Consider the following 17,718-nt stretch of genomic DNA (forward strand, 5'->3'; position numbering starts at 1 on the left):
AGACATGCAGGAAGGTTGACATGACTTTAGGTTTAGGGCGACAGGGTCATTATGTCGACATGGGTAAGGTCGACATTGAAAAATGTAACATGTTTTTTTTTTTTTACCCGGAATGTCAACACAGGCAACAAAAACACTAAAATGTAGCACCGCGTCCCCCTGCATGGCTCGCTGCGCTCGCCATGCTTCGGGCACACTATTTTATTCTCCCGCCACGCCCTAGTGGATGGTAGGGCATGGAATACCGCCTGTTGGCACATTTGTGCTCAATAAACAGTAAAAAAACAAAAAAACATGTCGACCTAATGACCCTGTCGACTTTAACCATGTCGACCCAATGACCCTGTCGACCTAACCCATGTTGACCTAAAGTCGTGTCGACCTTCCTGCAATTCGACTTTAAGTCCTGTCGACCTAAATGCATGTCGACCTAACGGTGTTGACCTAATGCTTGTCGACATCATGCTGGTGACCCAATGACCGTATCCCCCAAAAAGGACTCTAACAAAAAAAACACAAATCAAAGAATCTCCAATCAAAAAATCTGCTAATGTGCCAGGCTGTATCACATCCAAAGCAACATACAGTAAGAACATGAGAGGCTACCCAACATCATGAAGATAGATTTATAGATCTTTTCCCTCATCCTTCAGGTCAGCTGGCTCTTGTTCCTTTGCTTCTCAGCAGCAGTGGAATCTCAACAACATAAGGCAAAATCAAGTAGTGATTATCATGGGCTGAAGATTAGTCTAGAATTGCTATTGCCAGTAACTAATGTGATTCCAGAACCTCGACCAGGAATCAATCCGATTGTTTGAAACAACTGCACACAGGGCTTTAAGGGCCTTATTCAGCTCAGTACAAATTTCTGAGCTCAGTACAAATTTGTTTGGAAATGGGAAAAACCATGTGCACTGCAGGTGGGGCAGATGTAATATGTATAGAGAGAGTTATGGTGTGTACACACGGTGAGATTCCCTTGCTATTCGACTTAAGATTCGAGTGCTATACAATCTTTAACTCTTTTTACATACAATTCATACAATCTGTACTATATAGTCATTGCTGCCCTGTCTATCTGGTTTTCGATTTGTGCTGTCACAGGAGCGCGCGTCGGGATCGCAAGGTAAAAAACCTGTGCGATCTACATACGATCGGCTTACGATCTGCATGCGATTTTGACTATATAGTCAAAATCTAATGTCAAATCTCACTGTGTGTACACAGCATTAGATTTGTGTGAGTTATTTTGTTTCTGTGCAGGGTAAATACTGGCTGTATTATTTTTACACTGCTATTTAGATTTCAGTTTCAACACACCACACCCAAATGTAACTCTCTATACATGTTACATCTGCCCCACCTGCAGTTGCCCATTTTCCAAACAAATTTGTACTGATCTCAGATCTGAATAAGGCCCTTAGAATGAATGTTAGGTGCCTTCTTTATCTAGAGTGAAAAGAACAGAGAAGTGCAAAACCTTTTGATTGTCCTGATTACCTGGATCTCCATTAAAAGCTTATGTGGCAAAATGACTGTGTCAGGGGAGGAGAAGAAGTTTAGAAACAGTAAGGAGTTTGGAGTATTGAGTTCATTCTTTGCAAAGTATCTGTATCTAGTTTAATCATGTGCCTTGTTTAACAGAGCAATGAGATATGTCAGCATTTGGAATTAAATGAATTAAAACCTACTGCATATCTCCTACTTAATTCTGTATCTACAGTATGTCTAAATATTCTACACTTCTTGCCATTATGGTGGAATGATACAGGAACAAGTATAATAAGGTCAATATGAAGGTAGAAAATAACTGATGTTGCTCTTTATATGGAAGTTATACCCTGGAACAGAAAAAAAAGGAATTGCAATTCCAATATGTAGGCGTAAGGAGCTCAGCAAAGAGATTAGTTAAAATGGTCAATAAAGTCCATTTAGGAACAGGAATGAGAGTCATTAAAGTAATGAAAAAATGTCAAGGGCACGGGGGTCACATAGATGTACTTGCATATATATCTATTCCATAGATCCAAATAATGAATAAAGTGATGAATTTCCAATATTGTATTTTATTCGATTCTTCAACAGTATGAAAAAGTGACCCAACGCGTTTTGTCTTACAAAGACTAATCTAGTGGCTGATCCCATAAGAGAAGGAGCTTCACACAGGAGCTTTAAATCGTTGGCACCAAATTTGGAACCTTATTGGTTCAGTTCAAGGAGTCACAGGAAAGCCATTAGAAATATCGGTACCAAATACCCTTGGGGGTTTGTCACTTAAATTTCATCCCATTGATAATGGATTTCTTGTCAAAGGGTCTTCTATAATAGCGAGTAGGTAATCCCCCCTGTTCCAGCTATTAGGGTTCAATAACCTACTACCTATGACTATATAGTTTTTTTGGTACTCTTTACCTAGAAGGGCGCCAGCGATTGAAATCGCGGTCGTCGGGGGTAAAAATCGCGGTCATCGCGGTCATCGCGGGCATCGCGGGTAAATCGGGATGGCCGCGATGACCGCGATTTTCCCATAGGGAACAATGTTAAAAAGGCTGATTGACCGCGATTTGACTGTTAAATGCCTCAATGGACCCGATTTGGCCCTAGGAATCAATGTTAAATGGGCCACAGAGCCCAAATAAGCACAATTAACCCTTAAATGTCCCCCCCAATTTTTAACGCCACCCCACGATCCACGTGAACCCGAAGCGTGGCGAACGCAGCGAGCCCGCGAGGGGCGGCGGTACGCGTCCTCCGACCTTTTCATGCCCTACTATCCACTAGGGCGTGGAGTGAGAATATAATAGTGTGGCGAGCGCAGCGAGCCACCGAGCCCGAAGCGTGGCGAGCGCAGCGAGCCCCGCGAGGGGACGCGGATACCTTCACAGGTAGACGCGTCCCCTCGCGGGCTTCACAGGTGTCGGCGTCGCCACGGACACCTGTGAAGCCCGCGAGGGGACGCGTATAACTGTGAAGGTATCCGCGTCCCCTCGCGGGGCTCGCTGCGCTCGCCACGCTTCGGGCTCGGTGGCTCGCTGCGCTCGCCACACTATTATATTCTCACTCCACGCCCTAGTGGATAGTAGGGCATGAAAAGGTCGGAGGACGCGTACCGCCGCCCCTCGCGGGCTCGCTGCGCTCGCCACGCTTCGGGTTCGCGTGGATCGTGGGGTGGCGTTAAAAATTGGGGGGGACATTTAAGGGTTAATGGGCTCTGTGGCCCATTTAACATTGATTTCTATGGCCAAATCGGGTCCATTGAGCCATTTAACAGTAAAATCGGGTCCATCGCGCCTTTTAACATTGATTCCTATGGGAAATCGGGAGCATCGCGTCGCGGGCATCGCGGGTACATTTATGGCCGGCCGCGACGCGACCGACACGATTTCCATGTTTAACATGGGTTTCAATGGGAAATCGCGGGCATTCTAGGTAAAGAGTACCGTTTTTTTATTGGATAACTTCAACTGTTATACACTTAAGAGGTTGTAAACTGTTCCCCTGATGAAGTCTTTGTAAGACAAAACGCGTTTGTTAACTTTTTCATAATCCACATGAACTTTTACTTATATATATATAACATTTATTAAAAAGAAAACATAAAAAGGCTTTTCCTTGAAAGTGAATCTTGTATCAGGAATATTTTCTTTAGATTATGGATCACAACAAGTACCCAACGCGTTTTGTCTCAATGGGGCAGATGTATTAAGCCATAACAATAGATAAATGCAAGGGTGATAAAGAAAGATAAATGTCCAGCCAATCAGCTCCTGATTGACTTTTTTCAAACACAGCCTTTAACATAGCAGTTGGGATGTGATTGCCTGGAAGTTTATCTCGCTTTATCACCCCTGCATTTATCTCTTGTTAAGGCTTAATACGTCTGCTCCTTTATGAGACTTAATCAGGGGTGTAACATTTTTTTTACAAATCTTTAAAGATTCAATTTAAATTACTTTAATGGGATTTCTATGGATTTCTCAACCATGGATGTTCAAAATGAGAATGAAACCTTACTGTAGGTATTGGTCTTAAACTTGTAGCCTACAAGTGATCAATCAATTTTTCATCTTTGAATCAATAGAAAGTGAATACCATATTTAAATTGGCTGTAGTCTCACCACATTGTTATTTTTTAATATTGAAGTGATGCTACAATCAAGGATGCTTCCATACAAATAGAAAGGGGACTTTTTGTTTTCTATCCTCCAGGGGGATATATACTGTAATCTCTTTCTTAGATAGCTTGAATAAGGATACAAAAATGACTCCTTAATAAAGCCTGTGCATGTGTGCTCTCCAGTGTCCAAATAGCAAGAGACTTGTAGGCCACTTCCACTCACTGACACTCTGCAGGCTTAAGCTTACCCCACAGATTGGTAAGTGCCCTGTACCCTCCTAACCCCCCCAGTGTGTGACCCCCTATGTCAGTGTGTATGAACCTATTACCCCCTAACCTTTGTTTAGGGACCATGCCCCCTTTTGTGGAGCCATGCCCCCTTTTCTGGAAAGCGCGCACAGAAAAAATTACTACCTTTCTATACCCCCACTTCTAAATTTCCTTTTCGACCACTGTATATACACACAGTATATAGAGAGAGAGAGAGAGAGAGAGAGAGAGAGAGAGAGAGACAGCGGTGATGCAACAGTACAGATACAGTAGCACTCCACAGGATTTTGGAAAAGTCAAACAGTAGCACTCCACAGTCAAACAGTAGCACTCCACAGGATTTTGGAAAAGTCAAACGCTTTATAAAGATTCCAACGTTTCGGGGCTACAAACCACCCTTTTATCAAGGTGTACACCTTGATAAAGGAGTGGTTTTTAGCCCCGAAACTTTGGAATCTTTATAAACCATTTGACTTTTACAAAATCCTGTGGAGTGCTACTGTCTTGCATCGCCGTTCTCTAAATACATTCCAGGAGGCACCCAGGTATCTGACAAAGTCAGGGTAGAGTGCCTGGCTGAATAGAATTATATATATATATATATATATATATATATATATATATATATATATATATATATATATATAGACAATCTTGTAGCGAGGGCGGCACTCTGAGACTTCATAAGAGTTTTCAAATGCTTTATTGCATATCAATACACCGACACAGTGTTTCGAGCTACTGCTCGTCATGCCCTGAGGACGAGCAGTAGCTCGAAACACTGTGTCGGTGTATTGATATGCAATAAAGCATTTGAAAACTCTTATGAAGTCTCAGAGTGCCGCCCTCGCTACAAGATTGTCTATATTGCTGTATACGCTGGAAGGGCACCAGAGCAAGCTGCAACTTTAACCCTGGGAGTGCCGGATCAACCTGTATATATATATATATATATATATATAATATATATATAGAGTGTGTCACTAGAATTTTGTTACTGAAGCCAAGTCCGTAGAGTGCCGGTCAAATACAAGCCCCCTGTATACTCCATTTGCAGACAAGGAACCCAGGCAATCAATGTGCCTGCTACTCATATATATACAACACTGGTGTCCGGCACTCCACAGCTGTAGCAAAGTCCTCGGCGGGTGCCCGCATCCAATACTTAAACAGCATATATAGTGAACGATGATGCAGCACTCCAGCCTTGTGAATAAACGGTTTTAATAGAATTAGCTCTCAGCTACGTTTCAACATTTACATGTTGTCTTCAGGCTGACTTCCACCAGACAGAAGTCACACAGAGATTTAACAAACGCCAGGAACTGGCCTTTTATCATTGGGAAACTTGAGTCCCCATTTCCATAGAGAAATTACTTTCTGAGAGTGGAACATCGTGAGGCGGGTTTCCGTCCGGCACTTGGCCCTCCATCTATCTTAATTGCTTTAAATTGGGAATTGAAAGGATCCATTCCCTGTTTCTTGGTGTTTGGATTCTACTGTTCGAGATTGTGGGATGTCTGATTAAGATCACCATTGTACACAAGTGTCTGATCTCTCACTATTCTTTCTGTGTATACCATAAAATGTTTTTTTATAAAATTGCATTTAGATAGCAGCTGGCAACAGCTGCATTGATGACTGTCTTACAGGAAGCTTTAATGTTGTTTCGGGAGAAGAGTTAAATTCCCTTTTTTCAGACTTTTTTTAGGTGCAGACCATCATTGAGAGAGTTCCACCACAAATAACTACATTTAGCAGTTCTCTGATACAGTGTTGGGCCAGTAACCTCTATGTTCAGGAATATTCTAAGATTGTTCATAGTTTTGTATCTTCACCCTGTATAAAATTACATCTTAAGTGAAAATATGTCCTTATTTTCAATAGGATGGCTGTTAATCAAATGCAAATTTTAAGAATAACCTACTGTACTTTACCAGATCATGTCTGTAGAGAATAATGGAAATCATGCTACATACATTTACTGTGTGTTATTCAAGGAATCTACAAGCCGTGATGGGTTGTCTAAAGGTCCATACACACTGGATGATTATGCCCAGTGTGTATGGTGTATGATGATGGGGAAAATAATTGGGCTGAAAAACTCAGTACATACACACTGCATACGAACTGAACGTTTTCCTGCCTGCACAGCCATTTTTCTAGGGCTGGACGACTTTCCATAGAAGGAGGCTATGGACAGCCGTCCACTCTGTTGCTCATCTACTGGTATTACCAGCAGACGAGTGGTGGCCGGCAGTGTGATGCAGGAACGCATAGCAGCGATCACCACTCATCGCTGCCCCGTACACAGGGCAGCCTTCATGCAAGAAAAGTAAGCGGCTTTCACATGAAAGTCACCCAGTGTGTGTATGGGGCTTATGGCAATCAGATTCCATTGGAACATTCAGTTCGGCGTCAGTTGCTTTTGTTTGAGATTGTACACCAGCAGCATATCTATAATTGGTGCTACTGTAAGTGGGTTGGGACACACAGATAATGTTCTTACCATGTTGCCACCAGATCCATATTTCAGATATGTTAAAATATGAGAACCATGATATCAGTTCATTCATATTGCCCTACATATAGTAAAAAGGGGTCTCCAATGATGGCTCTGTCAAGGAAATTTAGCAGTTTGTTCTGCCAACAAAGGAAACACAATCCACTTGTTAATCTAAATCCACGATGCATTCCCTACCTAGCTTCACCTTGAACCCTCTCTTATATTTCTACTGCGTGAGGTACAGATGGAGCCCATCTCATTCAGGCAGGGACTGGTGGTAGATTCGTCAGCCGCCAGCCCCCACCAGCCGCCAGAAGGGGATGCGCGCGAACGAGATGCACGCACATCCCATTCAACCGAAGCTCCCCCCGGGTCCCGACGCTTCATCGCCACCCCCCCCTAAAACTGTTTTTCAATGCTATTATGGTTCTATTGTTTCCTCATGCTATGGAATGCACGGGGAGATGCATAATTCCAGCGGGGAAGTATGTGGCACACTAACACAGTAATTTGTAAACAAACAATACAATGCGCAATTGTAAATTAACAATTCATCAGAAGGGGAGAACTTAATCTTTCAAATGGTACCTCATTTATCGATTCTGGTTAAGTATGAAGAAGGGAGATAAAGGGAGCGCCACGGAAAATCACCTTCTAGAAATAATACATATATGATATGCATATCTTATACACACAGAGAGAAAGTGCATGTGTTAAATAAATACATATAAATCAGAGGTGGGGTTAAAAAAATGAAATACATATATGTGTGTGTATGTGTATATATCTATATATATATATATACATATATATATATATATATATTTATTTTTTTACCTCCTTGTATAGCAATAATAGCAATATAATAAATGCCTGTTTTTGTTTTCGTTACAGTTTCTAATTTGTGGCATTTGTGGGATCTTCTGCGCCCAAAAAAAATCAGGACTTATAGTAAGTGTCTGTTATCAATCTGCTATAAATTATTAATAATAATAATAATAATAATAATAATAATAATAATAATAACATTTTCAAATGTTGAGATGAGCTGGGACATTGTGTTCCAGACCCATAGGGGGAGCTTCTGCTGCCATAGTCTTCCAATGCACCATACTATGATGACATTGAACCAGTTAAAAAGTTTTTAATCTAGAGATGTAAATGTGTTATAAATCAATAATAATAATAATAATAATAATAATAATAATAATAATAATAAATGTTAACTGTAAAGTTAAGCTAGATAGCGTGTTCCAGGCTCATGGGCTGAGCTTGTGGAACCATAATCTACCAATGCACCTTACTATGATGACATTGAACCAGTTAAAAACTTTTTCATCTAGAGAAGTAATTGTGTTATAAATCATAATAATAATAATAATAATAATAATAATAATAATAATAATAAAAATGTTAACTGTAAAGTTAAGCTACTGTAGATAGTGGAGGTTATTCTGGTTGGTGCGTAAATTTCCGAATTCTTTTGGAGCGGACCGCACGCCACGCTGTGCGGACATTGTAAGAAGAAACGCCCACAGGTCCTCCGCATACGGACGGACTCGCTCTCTAAGAAGAGGGTGTGTTTACGGACAACATCCAAACCGTGCGTGTGCGGTGGCCACACAAAGATTCTGCATGGTCTTACAGCGTCAAAACGGACGTGAAGCTGCCCATACGCACCGATGCGGTGTATTTCCGCAAAACTCACGACTATTCTCTGAACTCATAAATCTGTCACATGACACACTTATGCAATTAGGCTACTTCGTTAAAAATTGTTTGTGTGTAATTGGAATCATTTAAATCCTAATAGATACTTAAACACATTAAACACATTACTATCACTTTACATTAACCCTTACATCATGTGAAGTGCTATTCATTCATTGTTACCAAATGTGTGCTGTTATTGCTGAATGTAAAAGTGACATGTAAATTTATATTAGCAAGTTCTGTCCATTGCTTGCAGTGTAAATGTGTGTAAAAAATGCTACCGTGCTTTCAGCATATATTTGTGTGTTTAGTAATGGTCCATTTAGGCTGCAATGGTTCCAATTGAAGCAATGAAAAGAGTGTAATTAATGAGTAATGAGTAATGAGTAGAGGAGTGGATTGTATTGTGTTCAGCTGACTGTGGTTCAGGTGCGGCCGTACTAATTGGGCGATCCAAATGCCTAGCGCATGACCGAGTGGTGTCCGCAAAGTGAAACTTGCTTATGAAGACCGCATATTTCCTGCCTGTTGGTTCGTTTTCAGTCGGTGTTCTGTCCGAATGCACGCCTACCAGAATTAGTGCAGTCCCTCGCGTACGCCCATGTTTACGCCCAGTTTAGCCCACTTTGAAACTACGCCCCTGTGTACTTCCGAATGACGCCCATAATACGCCCATATTTCCCGAGTGAATGCGGTGCACATTTCTGTATGGTATTAGTGAGAACGAGTACGGAGACCGTGCGTGGCACATGCGCATAGCGTTGCCCACGCATGCGCAGACGGCTAAAAAACGCCATCCGAAAGAATTTGGAAATTTACGCATCGACCAGAATAAGGCCCAGTGTGTTCCAGACTCATGGGCTGAGCTCGTGGAACCATAATCTACCAATGCACCATAATATGATGACCTTGAACCAGTTGACATTTTTTCACTCTAAAGCTGTATATGACACTACAATCCTCCCACATTATCTGAGAAGAGCCTTGCATCACTACTACGTTAAGAACTGTAGTTGCCAACGCATAGAGAATACTGGTTACATTCTGTAGGAGTGCTGACCTCTTCTATGTGCCCTGTTTTGATGAATGACTACAATACTGTAGGTGCCCTGACCTTGGCTTGTTTGTACCTTAATTAAATACATTTTGCCCCGACATCTTTTTTTTTTAATAAGAATCTTCCACCAGCATTTAACAGGAGAATATTATACCACTATTGCTAGGTCCTTTTGCTCTGTAATCATGGATTGCTAACTTCCATCCTCTACTTGCAGAGACTCAATTGTTTTTCTTTCCACATTGCAGATGATTCTCTTTTCCGCCTGCTGCATCTGTGGACTTATTGGAGGCATCCTAAACATTCAATTCTTACGCCCCCTTTCCAAAACATCCTCATTGCACCTTGCTTCACTGTCACTTGCATGCATAGGTATCAGCGGCTGCACCATATCTACATGGCTTACTTGTCGTCTGGCCAGTTATGAACAAAGGAGGATGTTTTTAGAAAGAGAACATTCACTTCATCACTCACATGAAATGACAGAAAAGGTAAATCAATGAGTTGTGTCTGGGTCGGTGAGACTGAAGAAGGGGCCAAGGAATTAATATTTAGTTGGGTTGGACTGCAAATAAAAAAAAAATATTGGATTAAAACATGTATTGTTTATTTTTTTTTAATGTAAATAACTTAGAAAAGAGTATAGTGCTCACACCTCACACTCCAGGGAAACCAGAGGGTAACCATGGTAAACTCCTTAATCCAGTTATCTATCCACTAGAGCAGTGGTTCCCAAACTTTCTTGACCAGGGCACCCTAATTGTTCAAGGCACCCCTAGTCAAAAAATGTCTTATGGGTAAATAAAAATAAATAAAATAAATGATGCTTAACTGTCACCCTCAGGTTCAGTTATGTGCCCCCCCCCCCCCCCCCCCACATAACTGAACCTTTATTTTTATTTTATTTACCCATAAGACATTTTTTGACTAGGGGTGCCTTGAACAAATACTGTGGCTGTGGCATAGCTGTGGTTCTAACTGTCCATACATTTTATGATTGGCTGCCACCAGCACTGGTTTTGCCTATCATTTTGTGCATAAACAATGTGTTTTGGTCATGCTTGTAAACAACCCGAGTCACCCCAGGGTGCCTAGGCACACAGTTTGGAAACCACTGCACTAGAACATGATGTGGGCCAGTTCTGAGACAAACTTCCCACCTACATACCCTCCAACATCTGAAGAGCAAAAACTGGTACATATTCAGAAAGGGGTGTGGCCACGGCTAAAGGGGGTGTGGCCACATCCCTTTTCCTATACTTACAATGGGCAGTTAAAGACCAAAAAAAAGTACAGGCCATAAAAAAAAACACGATACTGTACTGTACTGCCAAAAAGGCACAGTTGGAGGCTATACAATTATATAAATATGATTTTTCCCTTAATGGAATTCATGCAGGATAAGGCGGCCTGCATGTGCAGCTCTGCTTAGAACTCCTTACTGAAGCAATAGAGCGTCAAATAATTTGAAGCCACCTCCTCAGCATTATGTAATCGATTCGTAGTCAAACACAACTTTAAATAATGCGCATGTGTGTTATGAGCTGCATATGCATCTTGGCGAGCATATGCAAGCGTCTCAGATGTTTCTTTGTGGTTGCCAAATGAAGTCACATGCAAGAGAACCATCTGGTCAAAGTTTCAGGGTGTAACGAGAGTTACTCACTGTTCTGAGTCATGTGTATACATTCAGGTATTTCTCCTACACCTAGCATGGGGAGAATGGGGGTGGTATAGCTCACAACAATGTCTAGGTCGAAAGTCATTAGATTGACGGTCAGTAGGCCAGCTAAGAAAAACTCAGGCGTGCCTAAGAAAATGCTGGCAGTGTCCAGGAAAAAGCTAGGTGTCTCTGACCGTTTAGAGGAGTGTGTGATGCCACATCCAGGCTGAATACTGGATGCTTTTTTCCAGCGTTACGCAGCGCCTGCGATGAGATGTGGCCAGTATAAAAATCATTCGATGATGATGAGTTTTGGACATTTCCTCATGGCTGCAAATGGATGTGTAGCCATACACACAGTGTGCACATTGGTTCGCAAGGCGGGAATTCACTCGAGCAGGGGGGGTGGCTTAACTGGCCGCTATGAATTTTACAGCCATACATTCAAGTCTGACTCAGGCTACATGCGCCATATACAACTTGCAATTAGGCCGAACATGTATGTTTCGCTACTATCTAGAACAGGCATGTCCAAAATGTGGCCCTCCAGCTGTTGTGAAACTACACATCTCAGCATGCCTTGCCATAGTTTTAGCAAAATTGTGGCCAGGCATGCTGGGACTTGTAGTTTCACAACAGCTGGAGGGCCACACTTTGGACATGCCTGATCTAGAACATACTTGGAAATGTATTTCCTACTGTTTATTTTTCTTCTAGGATATCACTATATACAAAGTGAAGTTAAAATGGTACCTTAATTACATTGTAATAAACACAACATAAAAGACATTAGTGAAACAGAGGTGGTGAGGCCAATGATAAAACACTTATCTGACAGTTTTGGCAATCAGTACGGATTACTGATTTTTTTTTTTTTCTTTAACAATGAAGAAATACAGAAATGGAAAAAAAATTCACAGGGGCTGCATTACCATTGCCAGCAGCAATGATTTATGGGTGATGTTCAGCATACCAATTAATACCAATGGAACGGAAATGGAAATTAGACTAAATTTTGCTTTGCTATATTTTTGAACCGTTCCATAAGGAATAAAGGGCTGTTCTTTTTTTTTAATGGAACTCAAATTATAGGCTGCAAATCATAAAGTAAAAAGGCGCCTGGTGAGAGGGACAAAAGATTCTTCGTAAGGACACTATTTGACATATTCAGCTCCCTAGCAAAACACTTCAAAAGAGCAACACAAGCTTATGGCTTAAAATATCAAATAGAAATTAGTTGCCAGTATTTCTGCACAATAAATTCACAAAAAAATGGGAATAAACACTATGATTGCCTGTTTTATTCAAAGAAACCCTAAGGAATGGACTTTAGGCATGCAAGTCATGTAACTGCAGGCGATCATAGGAGGAGGCAGTCTTCTGTAGCTGGGAATTGTACTGTACATATAATTCTTCACTCTTTCAAGCATAACTACTGTACATACATTTATCAACTGGCCTTCCACGTTCTCTTCTAACTTCTAATCAAGCAACTAGAAATGGAGAAAGTCCCTTCACTTCCAGCTGAGAATGGCACATTGCGGTGTCAATAGGAATATCTTTATTAAATGTCCTACATATTTACATCTGCCTTAAACAATTGGGTTCAAGGAAGAAACTATTTCTATCATTGTTTTTGTTGTTTTTTTGTCATTAAAACTTGCTGTTTAAAAATTGTCAAATATACAGTATCGGCAGATGTACTGTATTAAGCCTGGGGTGGCCAAACCGGTCCTCAAGATCTACCAGCAGTTCATGTATATCAGACCACCTGTGGATCTGTAGAATGTGTCATTTAGGAATGAATACAGCACATGTTTGAAAATGTGACAGTTGGTAATGGCCTGTGCACATGCTAGGTGGTTTGGGAAACGGGGACTGTTGGTAGATCTTGAGGACTGGTTTGGCCACCCCTGTACTAAGCCTTGGATGGATATAAAGTAAAGAGGATGAATATAAAGTACCAACCAATCAGCTACTAACTGTCTTTTTTTAAACACACTGTAACTTGGCAGTTGGGAGCTGATTGGCTGATACTTTATCTCTGTCCAAGGCTTAGTACATCTGGGTCTAAATTGTTCATCCAGTCCCTATACACAGGGCCGGCGCCACCACAAGGCAAATCTAGGCATTTGCCTAGGGCGCCGGCCACTGGAGGGCGGTATTTCGCCCCCCCTGCCGCCCGGGTACCTGTCCTGCGGCGTATATGTGCGTAAAAGCTGGCGGCTGAGATTCAGCCAATCAGCGTGCGCCGTGCGGCCAGTGTTTCCAAAACAGAAGCGCTTCCGCATAGCCCGGCGGATAGCGCTCGTTATTTCTTATTGACTGCAGGGACCCCCGCTGCCGCCGCCAGCTTTACAGCGCCGCAGGAAAAGTACCCGGGCGCCCCCACCCCGACTTGCCTGGGGCGCTCTGGTGCCTTGCACCGGCCCTGCCTATACAGTATATTGGCCAATTTTATTGTCTTGTTTTTTCTTTATAAATGAAATTTTGGCTGAAGAAACTTTCTGAACTCCAATCATGTATCACTCAGACATGAGAAAACAGAACTGATCTGGAAGTTATGGACTTCATGATTCTTCCTCCTACAGCATTTAAAAAAAAAAGTTTTTTTATTTTTATTTTAAATGTATGTATGTGTCACCAACACACATTGTGATTAGGGGAAATCTGTCCTTGCAATGATAATGCATTCAGGCCTCCACGTCAATGAAATTACATTTAGGTTTTTTTCAATATGTATAACAAACTGGAGTTAAAGTGGGGGGGGGGGGGGTAACTGGGTGGAACTGAGTTCCACCACCTGTAATGGGGTGGTGGAACTGGCTCAACCTCAACCTTGGCCATACACAGTAATTCTAACAGAAAACCGAGCTCTGCAGCCATTCAGCGGCGCCACATGGAGTGTCAAATGCAGGATTTATAGAAGGGGGTTTCCAAATGCAGACCACAATCTCTCAATCTACAGAACATTGGAGCAAGTGTAGGAGTCTGGGGGAGCAATAGAAGAACCTGGTAGCGATCCTGGGCACTAATGTAAACATTGGTCCACACACTGCAAACTTTGCAGAAGAAGCTGCTATCACTTGGCATGTGCAGCAGCTCCGCTCTGTCCCTTAAACTTAATTAGCTAACCCAGAAGCTAATAATCATATACCATTGCCATTGGTGTCATAATTTGAGCCACTTGTCAAGAGGAGGGGGGTTTCCGGGCAACCAGAAACCAGAAAAGTGGTACATTTACTAAGATGGGAGTTGCATTGGAGATGGGATGTTGCCCATAACAACCAACCAGATATATATTATCTTAATAAATAAGAAGCAGATTCTGATTGGCTTCTATGTGCAACATCCCATCTTCAATTAAACTCCCATCTTTGTAAATTTACCCCTAAGACCAGATATGCTTAAGTAATTGGAACTGCTTAGAAATTCAAAAGGACACGGCTAGCCTGAGGACCTCAATTTGTTTGTGGTATAACAGCTGGGATTAAGATGCTGAACTGGTGGTACGAAGATCACGTTCTGGATTTGAACTTCATATATATATGTTAGAAGTTCTACAGTAGTTTGAATTCCTAGCTTAAAATTCTATTTAAAAAGACCACTTTAAAAATAATTTAACACACCATACAGCCATTATGCTCGAAGAAGCAAGAACATGTTTAAACCAGCGCGACTATGGGCCAAACCTGTTTGCGTTGCTCAAATTTTGTTTGTGTTAGTAGTATTCTAAGATTAGAGAATTTCTTGTTGTATGAACTGTTTTGAAAAAATTACATCAATTACATGAAATGGAAGGTACTGTTGACCCTGACCAAATGAGTGTCAAATTTCAAAAGTACGCACCTTATAGCAGTAATTCATCTTAGTAGCTCTGGTTGGCCATTTTGATACTCGAATAATAGAGGCAAACATTATGGTCATGAAGAGAAAAGATCTAGAGCAGGATGCACCAAAGTGAAAATGCGGTAAAATCACAGTTTTCCCAGTTTCATATCCACTAAAGCCCCTCTGCCGGGGTACGGCTGCGGGGGGTATCGCCATAATAAACTAGCAATACCCTATAAAAGCCTATGGGCTCCACAGCGCTGTGTGAGGGATCCGTCGTAAATCTTTTCCAGCCTGCCCAATGACACTTTCTCCCGGGTGCGATTATTAACAATGCGGTAGCTGGCGAATGCAGGCATGAGGGGTGGTGGATTATAGAGCATCCTGCCCACAGTTATGTATGGAGCAGAGTCTTCTAGAAGCATGTATATACTTTGTAGATTGACGAGCCTATGATAGGGTATGGAAGAGAGTTCCATAAATCAGAGAAGTGAGTAGGGTAGAATATGGAAAAATGATTATATTACAAAAGTCCAGTGAGTGTAATTGGGAGAACATTTATATGTTAGATCAGAGATATATTAATAAATTGTATCAGAAAGAAAAAGTTTTTTTATGATGACAAAGTCAGGTTTTTAAAATTGTAGCACTAATAAAGTCACCCATGGACCCATAATCAATCTAATATATATATATAGGGGGATAAAACTCTAATTTAAATATGTGTTTTACCAAATTCCTCGTATTTGCCTGTAAAATGGTTCACTATTTAATGTATTTCAAATGTAGCCGTGACCAGATTTGCCACAATGGGGCAAATGTACCAAGCCTTAAATAGAGATAAACGCAAGGGTGATAAAAAGTGTGAAATGTCCAGCCAATCAGCTCCTAACTAACATGCTATAGGATGTGTTTGAAAATGTCAGGAGCTGATTGAGTTCCAAGGGAATTTGGCAAAATAGGTGTGAAAATTGGCAAGCAAATATTTTTATTCAACATAATGACCTTAAATGTTTACCTTACATAGGAAATATAATCTTTTTTTAAACAACATTTTTTATTTGAATTTATATAACAAATGTGAGCAACGCTAGTAGTTTTTGTGGATATTTTGCACATCTCTAACCGAGATGTTGACACTCAAAGGCTTAATACTGCCCCACTGTGTCTAATTTGTGGCAAATCTGGCACAACTTGGGCGCCTGTCACTATGATGCCAAGGAATACATGAGACTGTGATTAGTTGCAGCCCAGCGTATTAAGTCGCACCCAGTTAAGTTGCATTCTACCATTTCAGTCTTAAATTAAACTCATTAAATGGAAAACTTTGCTTCAGCCCTTATGTGCTGAATTGTAAAACACTGATGTCATTTCTTGTGTATCAAGCTGTCATTTCATCATACTGTGTGGTGTGTGGACCCCTAAGGGATAAACGTTGATGGTGAAAAGTTCTGATTGGCACTACCCAATGGATAATGGGCTGGATGTTACACAGGAAGGACCGTTTGGAAGATTTCACTAATTTCTAATTAAAAGTTACAAACTGCACAACTTTTCATAACTATTTTACATCACAATAAAACACAATAATATTTTTATGTCGGTGTTTCTCATTTCATTTATGTCGGTGAATTGCTACTGCTATGTATTTAATAAAAAATGTTTTCTGTGTTTGTTTCAACAGGAGACCATTGAAAACATGAACAATGGAGGAGCACAGTTTGTGTTTAATGGGCGGGTGTAGCGCAGTTTTGTAATACGTTAAAAATATTGTGATGAGTTATTGTTATACAATACCACAATGTTATATGTCCATTTGAATCCTTTTTTGTACTGTCCTGACAAGTTGCTGCAGCTTTCTGACAGTAAAACTAAGACACGGGTTATGGCCTATTACAGAGATTGACTATATTGGAAATTATTTACAAAATTTCTTTTTACACAGAAAAATACAGTGATTCTATAACTACATATTGTCAGTTTATCTTGTCTTTTCCCACTGTTTCAGCAAGTGGAAATGGAGCTGCGGTCAACTTTGTGGCTCCCGGCTCGGCACGCCGCGGCGCAAATGAGGCGAGTGTGCATGTGAAATGCTCATGCGCCCCATTTGTGGGAATGAATGTGCGAGCATGTGAGACGCTCGCGTGTTCCTATCCCGACAATCGGCGTGCCAAGACAGGTCATTTCGGCGCACCAGTGCGGCACCATCTGTACTCAAAAACAGGAGTGACCTGAACAGAGCCAAGCAAAGTTTTTTTAACACTGAGATTAAGATTATTCAGATGCTTTCAATTAAGGGGCTGATTCAGACCAGTTCACACAGGTCGGAAGTCGCTCCTATCCCAGGTGGTGGGGGTTTGCACATGCGCAGACACCTGCAGCGAGCTTCATCGGTGATATTTCATTTACTGGGGCACTCACTGCGTGATTGACAGGCAGGGGGCGTTTCATGGGCATGATCACAAAAATGGTGGGTGCGAGTATAGAAATATTGGGCGGGCCTGTCGAAATGCCCCTGCCTGCTTGGGGCGGGCAGCTGATGTCTTGTGATGTCAGCGGCC

General features: G+C 41.4%; 1 protein-coding gene across 3 annotated transcripts in view; it reads left to right on the forward strand.

Annotated features, from left to right (window-relative positions):
- The window catches only part of TMEM196 (transmembrane protein 196), a 36,691-nt gene extending 19,644 nt beyond the window's left edge, over nt 1–17,047 (forward strand). For 2 of the 3 annotated variants that reach the window (XM_083186379.1, XM_083186380.1), the window contains exons 2-4: nt 7,788–7,844; nt 9,912–10,154; nt 16,842–17,047. In XM_083186379.1, the coding sequence (XP_083042505.1) occupies nt 7,788–7,844; nt 9,912–10,154; nt 16,842–16,901 (360 nt within the window). In that variant the 3' untranslated portion in view covers nt 16,902–17,047. Of the gene's footprint in view, nt 1–7,787; nt 7,845–9,911; nt 10,321–16,841 lie in introns of those variants that run through there. The other variant, XM_083186377.1, reaches the window with a different exon arrangement.
- The last annotated feature ends 671 nt before the right edge of the window (nt 17,048–17,718 follow it).

The sequence above is a fragment of the Crinia signifera genome, chromosome 5, assembly GCF_055691185.1.
Source record: "Crinia signifera chromosome 5, ASM5569118v1, whole genome shotgun sequence".
NCBI classification, from domain to species: Eukaryota; Metazoa; Chordata; class Amphibia; order Anura; family Myobatrachidae; genus Crinia; species Crinia signifera.